The sequence below is a fragment of the Chanodichthys erythropterus genome, chromosome 5, assembly GCF_024489055.1.
Source record: "Chanodichthys erythropterus isolate Z2021 chromosome 5, ASM2448905v1, whole genome shotgun sequence".
Lineage (NCBI taxonomy): Eukaryota > Metazoa > Chordata > Actinopteri > Cypriniformes > Xenocyprididae > Chanodichthys > Chanodichthys erythropterus.
Window position 1 is genome coordinate 5214782 of NC_090225.1, and position 23951 is coordinate 5238732.

The 23951-nt window shown below is 35.7% G+C and overlaps 1 protein-coding gene across 1 annotated transcript; it reads left to right on the forward strand.

The window, feature by feature from the left end:
• The first annotated feature begins 1756 nt into the window (after positions 1–1756).
• gabra2a (gamma-aminobutyric acid type A receptor subunit alpha2a) lies at positions 1757–22368 on the forward strand. Its single transcript, XM_067385087.1, has 10 exons — positions 1757–1960; positions 2336–2441; positions 3931–4046; positions 9562–9629; positions 14823–15043; positions 16147–16229; positions 17364–17507; positions 17581–17733; positions 20266–20468; positions 21450–22368. Exons 2-10 carry the CDS (start codon positions 2371–2373, stop codon positions 21744–21746), a joined length of 1356 nt encoding a protein of 451 aa, XP_067241188.1. The 5' UTR covers positions 1757–1960; positions 2336–2370; the 3' UTR covers positions 21747–22368.
• Positions 22369–23951: the final 1583 nt, after the last annotated feature.

Sequence of the window (23951 nt, forward strand, 5' to 3'; positions counted from 1 at the left end):
GTGTTTAAACAAACATGGAAAAATACATCTCCGTAATAAAGTTTTATATGCATATTAAATTAATACTTGTAATGGTTGTCTTATAAATGGTCATACACCTGTCTACATTGCATGTGAATGCTTTGATATTGAATTGGTGCAAGTAATACACTAAATCTACTAAATAAAATTATGGCAACAGATTACAAGCAATATTATTAATTAAATTCAACATATAAGAATTGAGTTAGTATTAATCAAATTAATTCCTTAAAAATCAACCATTTAAAATGAATTCAATTTAAGTCAAATTTAAACAACAATATCTGAATAACAGACAGACGTCAAAGATGAATTAAAAACTCTTTATTTTTTATTGCCAACATTGATGATAACAAGCAGAATCACTGAAGGAAAGAGAAACACAAGAACTACAACTGACTTCAGCCACCGCCTTAGATGAAATCAATGACCCCCGGTTTCACGCTAGTCCTAGACTAAAATGCATATTTGAGCTTTTTTAATGGAAAGCAACTTGCACTGACATATCTTAAATGATGTCACTTCCATTGTTTTGTCTCAAGATGCACACCAGTAATGTTTTTTTTCTAGGGCACGTTTATAACAGTTACTTAAATGTCCTAACTGAACTGTGAAATCTCTGAAACCGGGTCTATATCATCATTTGTTGATGTCTTTCTGTTCTTTAGATATTTTTTAGACTCATTTTAAATGGTTGACTTTAATAGTTTAATTCTAACTCAAATCATATATTTTGAATTTAATTAATAATATTGTTGCCTTGTAATCTGTTGCCACAAATTAATTAAGTAGATGTAGCGTATTACTTTTTACAACTGACATCAGATTATGATTGACTCTACATAAATAAAATAAATCATATACACATATTATTTACTTGTTGTCAGAACCAAAAAATGTTATATGTTGAATAACACATCTCACTGGTTGTTTTCACACACAAATAAATGAAGCAGCACAACTGTTTTCAACATTGATAATAATAATAAATGTTTCTTGAGCATCAAATCCTCATATTAGAATGATTTCTGAAGGATCATGTGACACTGAAGACTGGAGTAATGATGCTGAAAATTCAGCTTTACATTTTAAAATATGTTAAAATAGAAATCTGTTATTTTAGGTTGTAGCCTAATAACATTTCACAATACTGTATGTGTGTGTGTTTTAATTTGTTTCGTTTTGTTTTTTGCAGTCTTTTAGTGATTGTAAGAGATTTCTTTTCAAAAAAGAACAAAAAAAAAAATTTTGAATGGTAGTGTACACATATCTAATAATATGAAGTTTGAGTATAAGATATTTTGAATAATATTGGTAAACAAACAGTTTTGATGACTATTGACTTCCACTGGGGGTACAAAATAAACACTCAAAATAACTTATTTTATGTTCCACAGAAGAAAGAAAGTCATCGGGCCTACAGGTTTGGAAGGACACGAGGGTGAGTAAATGGCAGAATTTTATATTTTGGGGTATTTGGGTATTAGTAACCTACTATTTATTCAACACGCAATTAATAGAATAAATGTGATTGATGTGTATGATGTCCAGGCGCTCTCAGTGGGCAGAAGTGTGAGCTGTGCTCGCTCTAGGACCCGGTGTCCCCTCTTGCGTCTTTTGGCTACTTGATGCTCTCCGGGCTTACGCCTATATGGATTTCATACAAGCAGATCCAGCCCTCAGATGAACAGCTCAGGATATACAGAAGGATTGTGTGTCTGGGCGACCAGGGGACTCCTGTTGATCATGTTTCGGTAAATATTGAGAGAAGAAGGCATATTCCACGTTTCTGCACTCTCGCAGTGCCAGTCTGTATGCATTTGCGCGCGCCCTGGGAGTTTCCGTGAATCTTACGGATGAGACACCGCTGGGAGCACGAGCTTCAGGGGTACTTTTCTTATTTCTTTATCTCAAAGGAGCTGCAGTGGTAAAAACGAAGGTAATTTGTCTCTATTTTGTGTATGTCTTTTGTTTGGTTTTGTAAATGATCGATGAGTTTTCTAAAGCTGTGGAAATGCTGACCATCCAAACTTAGCCAAAGAGACCGTGCTAGTTTTATAGGCTATTTTCCTTCTGTTTTAATCAATCTGTATTACAACGTAGAAGCACTGTAAGTCTGGCTGTTACATTTGCAACAGTTACACGATGTAAAACTTTTGAAACCCAGAGGCTCGCTCGAGCTCATTGACATTAGTGCGCGCTCCGGAGATGCGCGTGTCCACTTTACTGGACGCCAAAACAACGCTAAAATAAATGTCAATGGAAGTTTTGTCTGGATTCTTTGTTAAATAAATCGTTTTAACTGATGTTTTAGATTGAAATAACTTCTTTGGCAGGGAATACTCAACAATGAATCAGCGATGGGGTCGTTCGAATGGATTTCTAATCTACCTGTCTCTGCTGGTTTTATGGCGTGAATGGTAAGCAAAAAAAAAAAGACTTATCTCAGGAGGAGCGCGCAAGTGTGTAGCCTACAGTATATACTTAAAGTTTTGAAATTGACAAAAATAATTAGTGTGAGATAGTTCGCTCAAAAAATAAAATTTCTGTCATTTTTTTTACTCAACCTTGTGTTGTTGCAACCCTCTGTTTTTTTGACCATACAATGGAAGTCAATGGTGACTGTTGGAAGTCAATGGTGACCAAAATGGTCACCAAAATAGTCATTGACTTCCATTGTATGAAAAAAAAAAAAAAAAAAACTTCTTTATATAAACTTGTCAAAATATCTTCTTTTATGTTCCACAGAAGAAAGAAAGTCATATAGAAAGTTTTACCCAAAAAGTCATACATGTTGGGGGAAATATACATAACTGAATCATAATTTAAAGGAATGTTCCTGGTTCAATCTAAGTTCATCTCAATGGACAGCATGGTGATTACCACAGATTAATTTCGATAATATTTTTAAGCAAAAATCATATATAAGTAAGAATAAAAGTAAACAAGACTCCATCCATCCATTCATTCTCCAAACCGCTTATCCTCTACAATAGGAGAAACAAGACTGTCCGTAATAAACATTTAAATACACACCGTTTATTGTTATACATAATACTAGTGTGTTAAAATCACTTTTTAACTTTTTTGTACCCAATTTTGTTGTCATACCGCCAGTAATGCCTGTAAACTTGGTAACTTTCACAGAATGTTTGTGCAAGAAAACCAATAAGAAAGGCATAGAGAAGAACATAAACTTGTCTACTACCTGTACTAAATGTTCATAACATTCAACACTGAAAATCAGCCAGAAACAGTTTAAACAAAAGCCTTCTGCTATGTCTTTACCTGACACACAAGGTGCATAACGTACAAATATGAATATGAATAACTAGTTAATGAAAGTGTTTTAACAGAAATATGAGCAAAATATTTCTGCATGCTTGCACTACTTACTTGTGTTGTAAGTATCTTACACTAAAGCTGAGGTATCAAGTTATTTTATTTATTTAAATATTATCTTAATTTAAGTTTCTGTGGTAACTGACTTTATTCTTCTAGTGACTGACCTTCACTTATACTGAACTCAGAACATTCGTAGTCAGTGTTTGCAACTAAATTATGACAGTACATTTTTAGAAAAAGTCAGAATTTTAATAAAATTTTGTGCTCACAAAATGAATAATTACTAAAAAGAAGAAGCAGCAGCTAGCTAATTATTTAAATTAATATGTAAATGTGCACACAGCTACAGGGAATAGGAGTATGTTAGAAGTTTGGCTGTTTGGAGACAAGTTTCCTAAGATGAAGTCTCAGGTGTTTTGCTACAGCTGCATGTTTGTGCTTTTGCCAGGTGGTCATCATCCTCTCGTAACTTTATTGGACTAGAGCAAAGCTTTCTCTGTGTGCAACTCTGTATAAGTATGTTTATGTAACAGACTTTTGTGATGCCAAATGTATCTTGTGTAGTTCTGAGGCAGATGTATCGGGCTCAGATGCCTTTAAAAACAACATAACCCTCTTCACACGGATTTTGGACCGGCTACTCGATGGCTACGACAACAGGCTGAGACCTGGTCTGGGAGGTAAGAAAGTGTGTGATGATTGAGGAATTAGAGCTGTGTTATTTTACTCTGAGAAATTAGGTTGTTCAATAAGCCTGTGCAAAGTTGCTGTTTTTTTTTTTGTTTGTTTTTTACAATTATATGCACTTGATGTACTAATAAGCAAATGATGGTGATTGTTTTTTTTTTTTCTATTTAGGAATTTTATAAATACTCTCGTGTTACTCATACAGCCCAATGGATTTAGCACAACATTATGTGTGACATTATGTGTTAAGAAACATTAAAGGCAGGGTAGGTGATTTGCATTCAAAACATTTTTTGTTATGCTGGTTGAAAGTCTCTTCACATCCTGATAGCAATCAAATAAAATGTATTCATATGAGCAATATCACACTCGTAGTAGCCGTGCGACATGGCTGTATCACAGCGTGCTGATATACAGTCATATCGCATGGCTACAAGTGCGATATTGCGTTTATACAACAGTTTGACGGCACAAGTGTGTAAATAAATTAAAAACAACAACGGAGTGTCTTTAAAAACTTTTTTGTGAGGAACTACTTTCTTCCGTCACGGATTCAAATCTCAAGTTGACAGTTTAACAGTTGAGCCCAAGCCTCCGTTACTAATTTTAAAACGTCACTTTAGAACTAGTAACGAAGGAACGTGGAGTCGCTTCATTGAAACTCATTGTAATATGTAGAGTATAATGAGAGAGAGATCGCCTGAGCGAGTGCATTACCTGCTTCTATCTTTGTCTTTGTCCTTTTAACATTTAAGACATTTCCATGACAGCACTAGTCAATGCATTTGTCAGTTGCATCTCGTAAGATGATGTTTAAAGTAAAAACAACGTCCTTGTTTCCTTGTTTCAGTCCATTTCAATATAAAAATCTTTGCGACTGACTGACTCACTCATAAAGACTTTGCGTATTAATGTAACTTTATCTGAAGCCTAAAGGTGTGTTCCAAATGGGATATACAGGTGCTGGTCATATAATTAGAATATCATGAAAAAGTTAATTTTTTTATTGTAAATTATTTTAAAAATGAAAATAATTTTTTAATTTGTTGATTAGAGCGTACAGCTAATGAAAGTCCAAAATCCAGTATCTCAAAATATTAGAATATTTACATTTGAGTTTCATTAAATGACCATCCCTACAGTATAAATTCCGGGTATCTCTTGTTCTTTGAAACCACACTAATGGGGAAGACTGCTGACTTGGCAATGGTCCAGGAGACAATCATTGACACCCTCCACAAAGAGAGTAAGTCACAGATGGTCATTACTGAATGTGGTGGCTGTTTACAGAGTGATGTATCAAAGCATATTAAATGCAAAGTTGACTAGAAGGAAGAAATTGGGTAGGCAAAGGTGCACAAGCAACAGGGATGACCACAAGCTTGAGAATACTGTAAAGTAAAGCTGATTCAGACACTTGGGAGAGCTTCACAATGAGTCAAATGAAGCCCGAGTCAGCGCATCAAGAGTCACCACACTCAGAGATCTTCAGGAAAAGGACTACCAAGCCACTGCTGAAACAGAAAGAACGTCAGAAGCATCTTACCTGGGCTAAGGAGAAAAAGAACTGGACAGTGAACAGTGGTCTAAAGTCCTCTTTTCAGATAAAAGTAAATTTTGCATTTCATGTTGAAATCATGGACCTAGAGTCTGAAGGAAGACCGGAGTGGCACAGAATCCAAGCTGCTTGAAGTCTAGTGTGAAGTTTCTGAAGTCAGTAATGATTTGGGGGGGCGTGACGTCTGCTGGTGTTGGTCCATTGTGTTTTATCAAGTGCAAAGTCAATGCAGCCATCTTCCAGGAGATTTTGGAGCACTTTCTGCTTCTGTAACGATCACCGTCTGTTCCTGTCACTCCCCGGACTACACTTCCCACAATTCTCCCTGTCAGTCACATGTTCACTTCACACCTATCACCTGTTGCCACATCCACCCTAGCACACCACACTGATTACCACACCCAGCTGCAGCTCATTAACAGGACTATAAAGGACTTCCAAACACACCACCTCACCGCGAAGTATTGTTTAACTTTTGTTGCAATTCCGAGCGTTTTCCTGTATTCCCTGTCTGCCTGTTCCTTGTTGCCGTTACTGCCTGTTTCCTGTTTTTTGACCCATTGCTGCCTGTCCTGATCTTTGCCTGTCCCTTGACTACGATTCTGCCTGTTCCTCACTGTTCCTGTTTGTTCCTGTTTTGACCCTGCCTGTACGACCACTCTACTTTAATAAACGCTGCACTTGGATCTCCAGCCTGAGCCTCCCATTCGTAACAGCTTCCATCTGCTGACAAGCTTTCTGGAGATGCTGATTTCCTTTTCCAGCAGGACTTTAGCACCTGCCCACAGTGCAAAAACCACTTCCAAGTGGTTTGCTGACCATGATATTACTGTGCTTTATTGGCCAGCCAACATGCCTGACCACTGAATCTATGGGATATTTTCAAGAGAAAGATGAGAAACAGTCGATCCAACAATATACAGATGATCTGAAGGCTCAATAGTGCCTCAGCAGTGCCACAGGCTGATCACTTCCATGCCACACTTCACTGATGCTGTAATTTGTGCTAGGAGCAAGTCATTTGCTGTAATATGTGCTGCCGACCAAGTATTGAGTGTACAAATGAACATACTTTAAAGAACTTGAACTTTTCTGGTTTGAAAATCCATTTTTTGATTGATCTTAGGAATTATTCTAATATTTTGAGATACTGGATTTTGGACTTTCATGAGCTGTGCGCTCTAATCATCAAAATTTAAAAAAAAAAACTTTTGAAATGTTTTACTTTACATGTAGGGAATCTAGAATATATGAAAGTTTCATTTTTAAAAATAATTTACAATAAAAAAATGAACTTTTTCACGATATTCTAATTATATGACCAGTACCTGTATATGCTCGCCTAAAAAACTCTTAAAACTACTACAAAATAATTTACAAAATTTTGTTACAAAATAACAGTAGCATCTATAAAAATATGGTGGGTTTGCTCATCTGCCATGACACTCGCTGTGAGAATGTTGACAGCGGAGTGATTCAAACTGTGAAACGGTTCCCGTAGCGATACTGGTAGAATATCACATAGCTGGAAAGACCTTTCAGCCAATCAGATTTAAGAACCAAACAAACTGATGTAAAAATGTTTTTATATCTGTGAAAGGCAAATATTCGTCCAAGCATATCCATCAATCGGAGGCATAAGATAGGATGTCCTACCTGCGTGTCAACGTATGTTTAACATCAGACACCATACGTCATCAGTGCGTTTCAAGACAGACCTCAGTCACGAGCACCACAACCAAAACAGCAGCCAGATCCTCCTGAGTCAAAACAATGAGCTTATGCTGCGTTTACGCCATAACTACCGTAATTTGGAAGAGATGGAAACCCGTGACGTTATACTCAGAGCGGTTCGTTACTGGAATTTAGGCGTTTCAACGGAAAAAAAATCAACGTCGAAATTAATCTGCAGCAGTCAGGTGGTACAGGTCAGAGCTCTTTAAGTTGTTTAAATTCATTATTATTGTAATGTTATGTGCTTTGAGACATGAGGTAGTTTATCTCTCGCGACGCTTTTGTTTGCTCCCTGCTGTACGCGTTCATGTGTTTTTGAGGAGGTGTGGCTTTAGAGACGCACTGAAGTGAGGGTGGGATCCTATGCTTTCAAAGCTAGCTCACTATTGCTAGCCTCTCCGAAAATGACCTACCCTACCTTTAAAGTGATTAAATGTTTATGACCTGATTTTACCACTGTTAAACTAATTATAATGAGGTGTTGATTACCTGAGAACGCTGACTGTAGGAGAAGAAAAAACAAAACCAGCAATCTCAGCTCTACTTGACAGTCTACAAACCCCATTTGTGTAGTAGTCTGTCAGTGTTAATATATATTTATGTGACCCTTGCCATTGTTTGTACACTCTGAGCTTGGCAACATGAAAGACACCGTGGATCAAGCAACACCCACCATGAGGCAAATAGATTTCTTGTGAGTGTTCCCTTTTGAGATTTACAGAGACTAGCACACACATACGCACACACTGGAGTCAGTGGACATGCAGTCGAGCTAAGAGCCAGGATGAAGTGTTGCCATGGTTTCACTAATGATAAGTTAAAGGGTTAGTTCACCCAAAAATTAAATTTCTGTCATTAATTACTCACCCTTCATGTCATTCCAAAATCGTAAGACCTTCATTCATCTTCAGAACACAAATTAAGAAATCTTTGATGAAATCTGAGTTTTTTAAATCTCACATAAAAAAGCAACGTAATTACCACTTTCAAGGTCCAGAAAATCGTTAAAATAGTCAATGTGACTACAGTGGTTCAACCTTAATGTTATGAAGAGACAAGAATACTTTTTGTGCACAAAAACAAAACAAAAATAACAACTTTATTCAACAATTTCTTCTCTACCCTGTCATTCTGTTCACGTTGTAGACATACTGCAGGCTTCCATGTTTACGTCCAAATGCCGAATCAGTATTGGCCGATGCCGGTCACAGCATGACACATGCATGTGATTGTGACACAGGAGCCGGCCAATAATGAGTCGGTGTTCTGATGTAGAACCCAGAAGCGCTGCACTGTGTCTACAATGTAAACAGCATAGGAGAATGACAAGGAAGAGAAGAAATCAGATTTTTTGTTTTTGAGCACAAAAAGTATTCTTGTTGCTTTATAACATTAAAGTTGAACCACTGCAGTCACGTTGACTATTTTAACAATGTCTTTTCTACTTCTCTGGACCTTGAAAGTGGTAATTATGTTGCTTTACATGGGAGATAAAAAACCTCTCGGATTTCATCAAAAATATCTTACGTTCTTACGGGTTTGGGACGACATGAGGGTGAGTAATTAATGACAGAATTTTCATTTTTGGGTGAACTAACCTTTTAAAGTAATAGTTAGCTCAGAAATTAAACATTTTACATCTTTTTTTTTCACCTCCATATCATTTTAACACTGAATTATTTTCCTTCATCCGATTTATCAAGCTTCAAAAAACACCTTCATGAAAGTAATCTACATGACTTATCTGCTGAAGCCATACAATAGTTTTATATGAGGAGCAGGCTGAAATTGAAATTGTTGATTACTGATGCAAAGCTGCAAAGTGTGTGTGGTTTCAGTGAACTTTGAATATAACAGTGAACGTGATTTCACCAAACGCAACGTTCTCAACATCTTTGTTGATCCTGGAACAACATTCCAATCAACCAATCAGATTTGAAGGACAGGTTTATGATTTATGTCAAGTTTAGGCTTACAACCAGGGTTAGGTGCTTCTAGTTCAGTGTTATCCACCTATCATTTCCCTCTGATTTTAGGGATTACATTTTCAGACAGGAATGTTGTACAAAATATGTTGGTCCAGGAACATGTCTTACTTGGCAAAATCAGGGTGACCGAATATAACACATGAAACAAAGAAAGCCATGAAAATGTTGGTATATTAAATTATATCTAGTTGATAATGTAATTTGGGCTTTCTTTTTGCTGTGACATAGATCGAGTGACAGAGGTGAAGACTGATATCTATGTGACCAGTTTTGGGCCAGTATCAGACACAGACATGGTAAGACATTCCTCTTCTCACATCAGATGATTTGTTTATAGTGTGAATCAAATCATATTGATCAAAAATATTTGATGTTGTCCTGTTGGTTATCTTATTCACTTTTTCTCCCTCCCTCTCCCTCAATCCATGTTTTCCATCTGTTGTCTATTCATAGCATTTGGTACCTGCTGCTGCTAAAAGCTTTTCTCAGTTCTCCACTTTTCTCCACTTCACACTGTCTGCTCTCAAATATTTAGAATAGCGAAGAAAAAAAAAAGGTCAGATGGAAGAAAAAGGATTTTCCATTCATTCATTTTTTATTTATCGTCTTTTACTGTCCAGTTGAGTGTTTTCTAAACCCCACTGAATACTCCCACTATCTTGTAGTAGGAAAATCTCTGTTCATAGAGACTATATTATGTCAGGACGATCATCACACTAGTTATTTCTGTCATGTTTTTTTTTTTCTGGGTGCTCTTGGGAAATCACGATTGCTTGAATCGCATGTCTCCCCAGTTCCCCAGTCATCACTGTACTACAGCTATTCACTGTCCTATTGAGTAATGTCAGATTCTAGAGATATTTTCATAATCTTGTAAATAGTATTAAACATAACACTGCACTAAAGTAATTTAGCCTGCTCGATTATGGCAAATATCAAAATAATGATTGTTTAACACTATTATTGCTTGGTTATACAAGGTGGCCCAGTAGTGCACAACACAACGAGATTAAAAAAGCAAACATAAGTTCAGAACACAACGAAATCTAGCCATAACAAAACGAAATCGAGCCACAACACAACGAAATCGAGCCACAACACAACGAAATCGAGCCACAACACAACAGAATAAAGCCACAACACAACGGAAATGCTCCCGACCACTAGGGGGCTCTCAGAGCTCGGTAAAATTAGTTTTCCTTGCCACTGTTCTATAGAGTCGGCAGTGATATCAACAGTATGTAAACATTGTATATGGACATTAAATATTAATTAAAAATCAACTTCATGCACAATAGAGTGCCCCAGGGATGACGTGTTTTTGTAGGCCAACCTGGAAGTTAGCGGCACACAGGTTCCCTCGATTGAAAGCCTATGCATTTTTCCCATAGACTTTTGGAAAATCTCAGAAAATAAGCTCTGTGTTTAACAAAGGGTTATGACACTTACACGTTTTGTCTATCAAGATAATCTTTACAAGTTAACACAACATTTATACATTTTCAAGCCTAAATAAAGTCGTCAGATATAAAAAGCTAACAGTAGGCTATAAACGGACTACAGCACACAATGGTCGCGGATAAACGTTGTCAACACCAAGCGTCCTCAAACTTTATTTAAAAAACAATTTTATTTACATACATGCTCACTGATTATGATATGCGCTGTGTATGAATACTTATCCACTTTTTCATGAGAAATGCTGTCCAGATGTCCCGTTTTTAATGATGACGTCTAAAGTCCCTGCCAAAGGAAGTCCCTTTTAGCAATTTGTTAGATTTTAAGACACAGTAAAAGTTTAAAAAATCACAAGTGGATTATAACTGGTGTGTTTTATGTCATAGATCAAAACGTGAAAGTATTTAGAGGCTTTGTTAACCACAGACCTTATTTCAGGCGATTTAGCAAAAACCCATTCAAAAAACCCATAGACTTTACGGCGTTGGAACCGGAAGTCCTAAAATGCTAACTCGCTTCCGGGTTTTGCCTACAAAAATGCGTCATCCCTGAGGCACTCTCTAGCTTCATATTTATACCTGTGAATGATCTGATGCGATACCTCGGTGAATGATGAGGTATAACAAACAAGTCCGATCCATGGAGGCTCCACCTCACAACTTACAGGACTTAGAGGATCTGCTGCTAACATCTTGGTGTCAGATACCACAGCACACCTTCAGGGGTCTAGAGGAGTCCACGCCTCGACGGGTCAGGGCTGTTTTGGCAGCAAAAGGGGGACCAACACAATATTAGGAAGGTGGTCATAATGTTATGCCTGATCGGTGTATGTGTGACATAAATCTTGCATCCTGACAGACAACTTCCTAAACGTCTTTACAAATGATCAGACCTTAGTTTTAGTGTTCCACAATTCCATACATTATAATGCCTTAAAATAGGCATATACTATTGAGGAACACAAAAGCAGGGTATTTTTATAGTCTAACTGTGCCACTCCCTTCAGGCCGTGTGGTTATGATATGACAGAATGGATAGTGACAAGTATTGTCGGTTTGCTTGAGGAGTTCAGTGGGACTCCTGCATAATGGAGGGTAATGTTGCAAGACATTAGCAAGAATATCAAATGACCAGGCAAGGTTTCCTCAAACTTTGCACAAGATGATTTTATAACGGTACTGGAATTAACTTAGTATGGACCCATAATAGGTATGTTTCAGTATGATTGTGACTTTGTGAAAGCTGATAGAGGATAGATGGAAGAAGGAGAAGGAAATGAAGCATTACAGATGAGTTCTTTGAGTGTTTCGGAGGTCTGGCGCTCCAGTGACAGACAGCATGTACTGTCACACAATGTTATCTTTCTTGTATGAGTGTGGGGGTGCATAAGTATTATCTTTTACGTACATAACATTGTGTTTTTCTGTCTCTGCGCTGCCATGGAAACTGGATGCCCGCTGTCACCCCGGGGGTCGGTGCATGGCATCATAATGCCTGAGGGATTAGGATATAATGCAGTGATGTGAAGCTCTTCTGACACTTTGCCACTTTCTAGTACTATAGAGAGGAAGATGAATCACACAGACAATGAACATATTGAGTGAACTGAAAAGTCACTGGCACTTGCTGAGGGAGCTCATTCAGTCTTACTTTAACACTTTTTGATACTTACTTTAACTTTTTTTGATGTTTTTGAAAGATTTACACTGACATCCAAAGTCTGAGACCACACTGAATATGTGAAAATTAAATTTAAAATCTAGAAATAAGCAAGTTGCCATTAAAGCAAAAGTAGGATATTTTTAATGTTTTTGAAAGAAGCTTCTTATGCTCATCAAGCCCACATTCATTTGATCAAAATACAGCAAAAAATAGTAAAATTGTGAAATATTATTACAATTTATTACAATTGGTTTTCTATTTTAACATACTTTAAGATACAATTTATATCTGTGATGCAAAACAGAATTTTCAGCATCATTACTCCAGAAATCATTCTAATATGCTGGTTTATTATCAATATTGGAAACAGTTAATATTTTTTTATAACCTGTGATACTTTTTTCAGGATTCTTTGATGAATAAAAGGTAAAAAAAAAAAAAAAGAACAGCATGAATTTAAAATAGAAATCTTTTGTAACAATATAAACTACCTTTCAAAAGTTTGGGGTCAGTCATTTTTTTCTTTCTTTTTTCAAAAGAAATTAATACTTTTATTCAGCAATGTGTTAAAGGTGCCCTAGAATCAAAAATTTAATTTACCTTGGCATAGTTAAATAACAAGCGTTCAGTACATGGAAAAGACATACAATGAGTCTCAAACACAAAAAAATGTTTAGTGATATTTGTAAATTGTCTTTCTAAATGTTTTGTTAGCATGTTGCTAATGTACTGTTAAATGTGGTTAAAGTTACCATCGTTCCTTACTGTATTCACGGAGACAAGAGCCGTCGCTATTTTCATTATTAAACACTTGCAGTCTGTATAATTCATAAACACAACTTCATTCTTTATAAATCTCTCCAACAGTGTGTAATGTTAGCTTTAGCCACGGAGCACTATCAAACTCATTCAGAATCAAATGTAAACATCCAAATAAATACTATACTCACATGATCCGACGCATCACGCATGCATGCAGTATGCATGAGGAACATCTTGTAAAGATCCATTCGAGGTTTATATTAGCTGTGTGAACTTTGTAAATGCATTGTATTATAGTCGGGGGTCAGGGAGGCAGGGAGTGCGAGATTTAAAGGGGCCACGCGCTGAATCGGTGCATAGTTAATGATGCCCCAAAATAGGCAGTTAAAAAAATTAATTAAAAGAAATCTATGGGGTATTTTGAGCTGAAACTTCACAGACACATTCAGGGGACACCTTAGACTTATATTACATCTTGTAAAAACTGGTTCTAGGGCACCTTTAAATTGATTAAAAAAAATAAAAAACAATAGTTAAGATTTATATTGTTAGAAAAGATATATATTTTGAATACATGCTGTTCTTTTTAAATTTTTTTTTTTCATCAAAGAATTCTGAAAAGAGTATCACAGGTTCCAAAAAAAAAAAGAAACTGAAAAGGAACTGTTTCCAACATTGATAATAAATCAGCATATTAGAATGATTTCTGAAGGATCATGTGACACTCAAGACTAAAATATATTAAAATAGAATACCATTATTTTAAATTGTAATAATATTTTACAATATTACTGTTTTTTCTGTATTTTTGAAAGGAGGGCTTGATGAGCATATGAAACTTCTTTCAAAAACATTAAACATAAACATAATAATAATTAAATATAAACATAATAGTAATGTTTACCGGTAATATACACAATGTAAGTTTTGGGGTCAGTAAGACTTTTTAATGCTTTTGAAAGAAGCCTCTAATCCTCACTATGGCTGTATTTACAGTATTGGTCAAAAATACTGTAAAAACATTAATAATGTGAAATATTATTACAATTTAAAACTGCTTTGTGTTTAATCATATTTTAAAGTGTAATTTATTCCTATGATAGCACAGTTGAATTTTCAGCATCATTACTCCAGTCTTCAGTGTCACATGATCCTTCAGAAATCATTCTAATATGATGATTTGCTGCTCAAGAAACATTTCTGATTATTATCAATGTTAAAAACATTGTTTAATATATTTGTGGAAATGTGACTTTTTGTAGATTCTTCAATAAATGGAAAGTAAAAAAAAAACAAAAAAAAAGCAATTATTTTGAAATAGAAATATTTTGTAAACTTTTAAATGTCTTTACTGACATTTTTGATTATTTACAGGCATCCTTGAAAAATCTACTCAGCTTTGTTATCATTATAGTATATTTTATAATAAAACATAGTATTTAATTAGATTAAAACAAAACAGCAGCATTTTCACTAGTGGATTTAGACTTTGAATCAAAACACTTTTTCTGTGTCAGATATTGTCTGATGCACATCAGCAGTGAAGAATGTCTTGCACTGATGCACTCTGATCCCCTGATCTCTGGTATGTCACTGTCTGTCCTCAGGAATACACAGTGGATGTGTTTTTCCGTCAGCGCTGGACAGACGAGCGGCTGAAGTTTCACGGGCCGATGAACATCCTGCGTCTCAACAACCTGATGGCCAGTAAAATCTGGACCCCAGACACTTTCTTTCACAACGGCAAGAAATCTGTGGCTCACAACATGACCATGCCTAATAAACTGCTGCGCATCATGGAGAACGGCACTCTACTGTACACCATGAGGTGCCCATAGATTACCACATTTACCATAGTTATCAATGAATCAAAATAATTACATGATATGCTGTTTAATTCATCAGACCATTCACAATTAATTACATATTTGAATATTTGCTAAAGAAATCCCCCCACATCAAGATAATTGAAAGAGATTATTGTGGTATATGAATAGTGATTACATTAAATGCATATCATTCGTTAAAAACACATCTCGAGATCAAAAAATCAGCAATACACTGCCGTATTGAGGTCAGTAAGATTTTTTAAATGTTTTTGAAAGAAGTCTCTTATGCTCACCATGAATAACTCAATAATATTGAGAAATATTATAAGAATTAAAAAAAAAAAAAATGTGTACTTTAAAATGTAATTCAATCCTGTGATGGCATCATGGCAAAGCTGAATTTTCAGCAGCCAGAATCTTCAGTGTCACATGATCCGATCAGTTGTTAATGTTTATGTTAATGTTTTTGCGGTAACCGTGACACATTTTATGAGTATTCTTAACCCTCTGGGCCTCTTCGGGTCAGAACTGACCAAAAAAATTTTACGCTTTGAATTTTTAAAATGTTTTTGCTTCATTGGAATGGGATGGAGCTTGGTGACTTTTGTCGCATTAGCTATGTGAACACACACACAAAAAAATCATGGCCATGATTCGAATATGTTAAAGGCCTTCACTCTATTTTAATTTGAAATATTGCATCTATGGAAAAGAAAATATTAATTTTAATGGGAAAAAAAAAAAGACATTTCAAGGCTTTGGTCACTTTTGTACAAAGCGTGACCCAAAAATGAAGGGCCTCAGAAACATTATAAATGTCTTTACTGAGACTTTTGATCAATTTAATATGTCCTTGCTAAATAAAAGTATTAATTTCTTTCAAATAATAATTATAATAAAATCTTACTGACCTCAAACTTTTGAACAGTAGTGCTAATTTAACAGTATTTCAAGCTTGAATTGCTCTAATGGTGGGAAAAATTCCTTTTCATACAATTTATGATTTTTATGATTAAATATACTAAATTAATGTATTCTATTGACAGCCCTAGTAATAACACATTACTTTGGGGGTAACAGTTGTGTGTGTATATTTGTGCAGGTTGACAGTGCAAGCCGAATGCCCAATGCATCTTGAGGACTTTCCAATGGATTTCCATTCCTGCCCTCTGAAATTTGGCAGCTGTGAGTGACAATGTTAAACATTCAGAGCCCTATTTCAATGATCTAAGCACATGGCGCAGGTGCACTTAGTGACTTATTATGAATCCATTTTTGCTAGTTTAACGACAAAAAAAATGGCCGGGCGCAAGGCCCATGGTCCAAAAGGCTTGTATCTAGTCTCTTAATGAGTCATGGGTGTGTTTTGGGCATAACGTGCAATGGGCGTGAGTGCATTTGCTATTTAAACAACGTGGCGCTGGAAGTGAAAATGAAACTGTGTCGGGCTGAAACTAGCATAAAACACTTGCATCGTGCCTGGCGTGGCATTGTGTTGGATGTATGATAGGGCCCTTATTTTATCCATGTTGTTTAATGTGTGTTTTGGGCTTTATTTTGAAAGGTTAGTTCACCCAAAATAATGTTATTTATTACTCACCCTCATGTTGGTTTACAGTCGTAAGACCTTCATTCATCTTCGGAACACAAATTAAGATATTTCTGATGAAATCCGATGGCTCGGTGAGGCCTCAAGGTCCATAAAGGTACTAAAAACATTTAAATCAGTTCATGTGAGTTCAGTGGTTCTACGTTAATATTACAAAGTGACAAGAATACTTTTTATGCCCCAAAAAAACTATAAAAAGACTTTTCAACAAAATCTATATGGGCCGATTTCAAAACACTGCTTCAGAGCTTTACGAATTGGATCAGTGGATCAGAGTGCAAAAGTCACGTGATTTCAGCAGTTTAGCCGTTTGATAGAAGATCTGATTCACTAATTTGAAACAAAAGATTCATAAAGCTCAGAAGCTCCGTGAAGCAGTGTTTTAAAATCGTCCCATATAGATATTGTTAAAAAGTCGTTATTTAGTTTTTTTGGTGCACAAAAAGTATTCTCGTCGTTTTATAATATTGAGATAGAACCACTGAACTCACATGAACTGATTTAAATATGTTTTTAGTACATTTTTGGATCTTGAGAGTTTGAATGCAAGAGGCCTCACTGAGCCATCGGATTTAATCAACAATATCTTAATTTGTGTTCTGAAGATGAACGAAGGCCTTACGGGTGTAGAACGACATGAGGGTGAGAAATAAATGACATTTTTCATTTTTGGGTGAACTAACCCTTTAATATATATTTAATCTGTTTAGATGCTTACACTCTGACAGAGGTGACTTATGTTTGGACACGCAATGCCACCTTATCGGTGGAAGTAGCTCCGGATGGATCTAGACTTAACCAGTATGATCTGATGGGACAGACCGTTGGAAAGGAAACCATCAAGTCCAGTACTGGTAAGATGTTCGCAAGCAGTCACAAAACCATCTGGATCCATGTAGTCTCTTATATTTCTCTTTTGCCGTGTAGGTGAATATACAGTGATGACTGCCCATTTCCATCTGAAGAGGAAGATTGGATACTTTGTGATCCAGACGTACCTGCCTTGCATAATGACCGTCATCCTATCCCAAGTCTCTTTTTGGCTCAACCGAGAATCCGTCCCTGCACGCACAGTTTTTGGTGGGTGAGCATGTGTTGTGTGTAATCAAAACATAATGTGGGAAGGTTTTTAATTCAGTTTATTATGTTCAACATATTTATTTGTTGGCTGTGTAGGTCTTTTCAATATAAGATGAATTTGGCATGCTGATTTTGTTGTTCTGATTAAATTATTGATGCAGTCATGGGTAGAGCTGATGTCGGGTATGTAATGTTTTTTATTTTCTCTCTAGCAGTTTTAATTTCTATCTGAACTCCAGGGATGAAGCAGAGGCAAATAGCTGTAAAATTGGTCTCCATGTGTTTTTGTATGTGAAAGATTTGTCTATGGAGTTATGTGTGTATTTTTGTTCATTCAGTGGGAGGAAGCTACAGCATCCGAAAGACACGTTTAAATTAAACACAAACTCACAGGGGGGAAAATTCACTAAGAATAAAATGCTGATAGCGGCATTTATTCACACGCTTTATTGTTTTAGTGCTCAATTCACTAAAGGAATTATCAAAATTAGGTAAACACTCATGAATTGCTGAATCACAATTCTACATCTTGGATTTTCGGAGTGCTTGATTGTGAGGGGATGCGGCGAACTACTACAATATGACACAATTTACTGGGACTGTACAGCGTCACTCCATCACTCTGATCCAGGCACCTAAATTGGCTCTGTGAAATGCTGGCTATATGATCTTTTCCGTCATTTGATCATCATTTCATTAATCAATGCTGCCATGATAGCTAAAAAAAACCCAAAAGCATCCCTGTTAAGTAAGTGTAGTGTTTGTTGTGTTAAATTTTGTGAATAAGGTGCAATCTATTTTTCTGAAATAAATAAATTATAAATGGCAAAACTGAATTATGTACTGTGCAGTTCAGATAGCAGATAGCTCAACTGGATTGCAGGTGTTTGATAGTGCTGTGCTTCACTCTGAAATCCACAGCGCATTTACTGATTTGAAAACCAGGCAAAATTAAAGCATGATGGTTTAAGATTTGAAATTGGAGAAATTGTAGTTTCACAGCTGTGGAATGAAATAAAATTATTTTATTTGCTAATAATCATAATAAATATAGATACGTAAATATATATTTATATTTTAAATGTATTAATAAAAATTATAATGTTTTATTTTTTATAGTCATCTTGAATGGGTCCAAAAGAATGGGAATCTGGAAGAGTACACACTCAATTTTTCCCCCAAATCGTTCCGCCATGGTATAGAAGCTTGTTCCCACCACTGAATTAAAAATAAAAATAAAGTATAATTGTGACCTTTTTATTTCACAATTCTGACTTTCTCGCAATTGCGAATTTTGTAATTCTGACTTTTTTCTTGCAAATGTGATATAAACTCGCAATTCTGACTTTTTTTCTCAGAATTGTTTATATCTCACAATTCTGATTTAATATCTCACAGAATTGGACTTTAAAACTCAGAATTGCAACTTTATATCTCACAATTCTGACTTTTTTCCTCACAATTCTGACTTTTTTTCTTGCAATTGTGAGATATAAACTTGCAATTCTGACTTTTTTCTCAGAATTGCGTGATATAAACTCGCAATTGTGAGTTATAAAGTCAGAATTGTGAGATATTAACTAGCAATTCTGAGAAAAAAAGTCAGTGTTTTTCAAGTGTTTTCCTCTGAATTGGACTTTATAACTCACAATTGTGACTTTATATCTATATATTATTATATATTATATTATTATATTATATTTATATAAGTCAGAATTGTGAGTTTATATCTCACAATTGCAAGAAAAAAGCCAGAATTGTGAGAAAATAGTCAGAATTGCAAAATTGTTAGTATATAACTCGCAATTGCGAGTTTATATTTTGAAATTTTTAGAAAATAAGTCAGAATTGTGAGATAAAAAGTCAGTTAGCTTTTTTTATGTTTTATTTAGTGGCAGAACAAAATGTTTTTTTTTTTTTTTTAATGTTTTTGCCTTTATTATGATAGGACAGTGAGCAGACAGGAAACAAAGTGGGAGAGAGAGTGGGAGTGGATCGGGAAAGGTCTGTGAGCCGGGACTCGAACTCGGGTCACCCGAAGCGCAACCGCGCTACATGTCTTGTGCTGCCCACTAGGCTATCGGTGTCAAATGTCAGTTTTTGACAATATCGCACTTGAAAGAAATGAGTTCTTACAGTGAGTTTTGCTAGATAAATTAGAGAAGGAAATTTTGGCATTTTCCTATTTTGTCTCCATAATTTCTGTTATGATGATGAATATATTTGGATTGATTTTTTTTCTTCCCGGAGGCTGCAAAAAATAATTAAAATTGCTCACAAAACAACAGAAGACCATCTATATAAAATGAGGACAGGAGGTCCACTCAGGGCATATGACTGACTGCTGAAATGAACAAAATTTCATTAGCCCAGGGCACTTGTGATTACACGTGTACATCTGTGCTGTCTCTTCCACAAATGAGCGAACGGCATAAATGCTGGTAATTATCTGCAGCGAGGCATGCCGTGCTAATGCGGTATCTATATATACAGCACTGCCTGAGGTGTTTTTGTGTTGTTATTCTGTTCCAGGTGTGACTACAGTGCTAACGATGACCACTCTGAGTATCAGCGCTCGAAACTCTTTACCAAAGGTGGCCTACGCCACAGCCATGGACTGGTTCATAGCTGTGTGCTACGCGTTTGTTTTCTCTGCTCTCATCGAGTTTGCCACTGTAAACTACTTCACCAAGCGCGGCTGGGCCTGGGATGGAAAGAGCATTGTCAATGATAAGGTAACCATGACGACACAGAGCGCTTTGATTTTAGAGTAGAGCACATCAGGTGGCTTTGATTATTATCATTGTGAAGAGGAGTGTTATTTAGATGAGGGAAACCAACACTGTTAATTTCTTTAAGACAAACCATGTGCAAATTCATAAGTCAACACCATTGCTGAGTATTTTCTCCTTAAACCTGCAGTGAAAAAAAGACGCGGTTTGAAAGCGCTTTAAAAAAAAAATCGGTTACATTTAGCAATATAGCGGGTGAATTATGCATATGATGTACATTACAATGTTATGATGAACTATATGCCTTTGAGTTGTTCAAAGCATTTGTAAGGATGCTGATTTTCAGAATGCAGCTGTCTGACTCTAATATGGCAAACGGGAACATGGTTTGTGTAACGTTAGCAACACATTATTAGCTGTTTGATAAAGTAGTCAAGCAAAACACTAATCATATTAATTGCTGTTATGTGTCTGATGTTGTAGTGAGCGATTGACTTGTAGATGACCCTGTATAATTCACTCCTCTTCTTCTGAATCAGTTTCTGGTTCAAACATATATGACTGAATTAAACCAGTGTTTCCACTTGCCATTGTGCAGCGTTTATTACAGTAAAGTTGACTGAGTGGATCTCTGAGCCTGTATGAGTGAGTGGAGGCAGGGATAATTTGCATATTCATAAATCAGTTTATACTAAATGAAGCAAGGGTGTAGAGTTACATTATTTTAAGGTATGAATAAAAAAAAATTTTCACAGGAAAAAAATGTTTATATCATTTTGGTGCTCAAAGCTGTGTTTTAAGGGATAAAAATGATTGACTACATGGGGGACTTTAATCTTTAATCTCACTATTTTTCCTGATTGAACATTGTCTGACATTATGTCTCTTTTTTGTACATGAATGACTTCAAATTAATATAACATTTAGCTTGATATCATTGATTAAATATGTAGCAATGTGTTAACTAATTTCTTCTGACTTCAGAAAAAGGAAACGTCCGTTATGAAAAAGAATAACGCATATGCAGTCGCTGTGGCAAACTACGCACCCCACATTGCGAAGGATTCGGCTCTGCCCACCGTCTCTAAGAGCGCCACAGCAGAGCCCAATAAACCTCAACCGGTGGCTAAAGAAGCAAAGAAGACCTTCAACAGCGTCAGCAAGATTGACCGTATGTCCCGCATCATCTTTCCAGTGCTTTTTGGCAGCTTTAACTTGGTTTATTGGGCCACATATCTCAACAGAGAACCTGTGATAAAGAACATGGTGCCCTCCCAGTGAGCCATTAGCTATTATTCACAGAATGCTACATACAAAATTATATATATATATAATTAGTGCTGTCAACGTTAATGTGTTAACGCATGCGATTAATTTTTTCCAGTTTAACACGTTAAAAATATTTAATGCAATTAATGCAGCATCCATTTTTTCCATTATAATTTGGCTAGCATTACAATATTGTAAACCATTTAAGCATGCCAAAAGAGAAAAAGGGAACGCGCTGCTGCCTGTGAATGTCCTGTCTCACACACGACGCACAGAAAGACACCAGTATCGAGTTCTCTGTCACGCTTAAACGAACAATAACATACGCGATAATGCCAAAAATAAATTCTATTAGGGCAGCCTTGAATGAGTTAAAGTCTTAAACGAAAGTCAAGAGTTGTGAGAAAGTGGGATGCGTGCGATATCCGCGTCATGTGCAGCAGCAGCAGCTCTTAAAGTGACAGCAACTAAAATAATTGAGACAATAACAGAAAATTACTCACTGCTCTTGACTAAAGAACATTTGTAGCTTTAATAATGATTAATCTATAGTTAATTTAGGCTATAAATTATGCAGTGCAGACTGTTCAATTTCTGTATTTTTGCTATCTGTTGGACAGGTAGGAATGGCACAGGTAGGCTAAATATGACATGTTTTATGGGTTTATGTGAGGATGATTCTAAGTTCACTTAAATTAAAAGTTGTTATATTTTTGAAGCTGAATAAATGTAAAAAAATAAAATAAAATAAAAAATTAGCTTTCAATTACACTGTAATGTTGAATGGCTATAATTCATGTTTAAATCGAGACATCAGTAGCAGTAATAGTATCAGTGATAATGGCCTTCATTGATAAAAGTATGCCATTAAACAAGTATTATACTGTTTTTATGTTGTTTCTTTATGTTGTTTTAATTTGTAGTTTAACTGTAAAATTATTACATTATAAAATATATTAAAAACATATATAAACGTGTTTTAATTGAGATTAATCACAGAAAAAATGATCAATTAATCAAGTTATTTTTTTAACCGAATGACAGCACTAATATATATATATATATATATATATATATATATATATATATATATATATATATATATATATATATATTGTATATGGTGAATTCAGATAAATTGGGACACTTTTTTTTCATTGAGATGACTAAACTATCCTAAACTAACCATATCTATCTATTTAGAAAAATTGTGGTATTCAAGAACCAAAATTTTGTACATATTCTTCAGTGTACTTTTGATGTTTCTGATGTTTGCTTACAATCTTGCCACTGCCAGGACAATTTCAAGAGAGCATCTTAGCATGCTTTAATGAGACAAATTATCTTTTTTCACAGCTTTATTTTTGTATGTTGTTGTGTGATTTCTGAGAATTTAACTGATTGTTTTTCCTTGCCTTTTTATGCAGTGTTTACTGGCATTTTCATACAGACCTCATATTTGTTTTTAATTTTTTAACGTGTATTCTGTATTTATAATGTATCAACCTAACCATTTAAACAAAGTGTTTATGTCTGTGTCCGTATTTTGGCTAAATTATGAATTAAAGGAACACTCCACTTTTTTTGAAAATAGGCTCTAACTCCCCTAGAGTTAAACAGTTGAGTTTTACCGTTTTCGAATCCATTCAGCCGATCTCCGGTTCTGGCGGTACCACTTTTAGCATAGCTTAGCATAGTTCATTGAATCTGATTAGACCGTTAGCATCGCGCTTAAAAATGACCAAAGAGTTTTGATATTTTTCCTATTTAAAACTTGACTTTTCTGTAGTTTAATCGTGTACTAAGACTGACAGAAAATGAAAAGTTGTGATTTTCTAGGCTGATATGGCTAGGAACTATACTCTCATTCAGGCGTAATAATCAAGGAACTTTGCTGCCGTATCATGGCTGCAGCAGTGCAATGATATTACGCAGCGTCTCTCACAAACGTCTCCATGGTTGCAAGGCACGTTCCCTGTGCAAGCAGGGGCTCACGGGCGCTGCGTAATATCATCGCACTGCTGCAGCCATGGAACGGCAGCAAAGTTCCTTGATTATTACGCCTGAATGAGAGTATAGTTCCTAGCCATATCGGCCTAGAAAATCACAACTTTTCATTTTCCGCCGGTCTTAGTACACGATTTAACTACAGAAGAGTCAAGTTTTAAATAGGAAAAATATCAAAACTCTTTAGTCATTTTTAAGTGCGATGCTAAC

Coding starts and splice junctions, on each gene's coding strand:
- gabra2a (XM_067385087.1), top strand. CDS start 2,371: ATGAATCAGCGATGGGGTCGTTCGAATGGATTTCTAATCTACCTGTCT. Junction 2,442..3,930: donor CTGGTTTTATGGCGTGAATG/GTAAGCAAAAAA, acceptor TATCTTGTGTAG/TTCTGAGGCAGATGTATCGG. Junction 17,734..20,265: donor CCCTGCACGCACAGTTTTTG/GTGGGTGAGCAT, acceptor ATTCTGTTCCAG/GTGTGACTACAGTGCTAACG.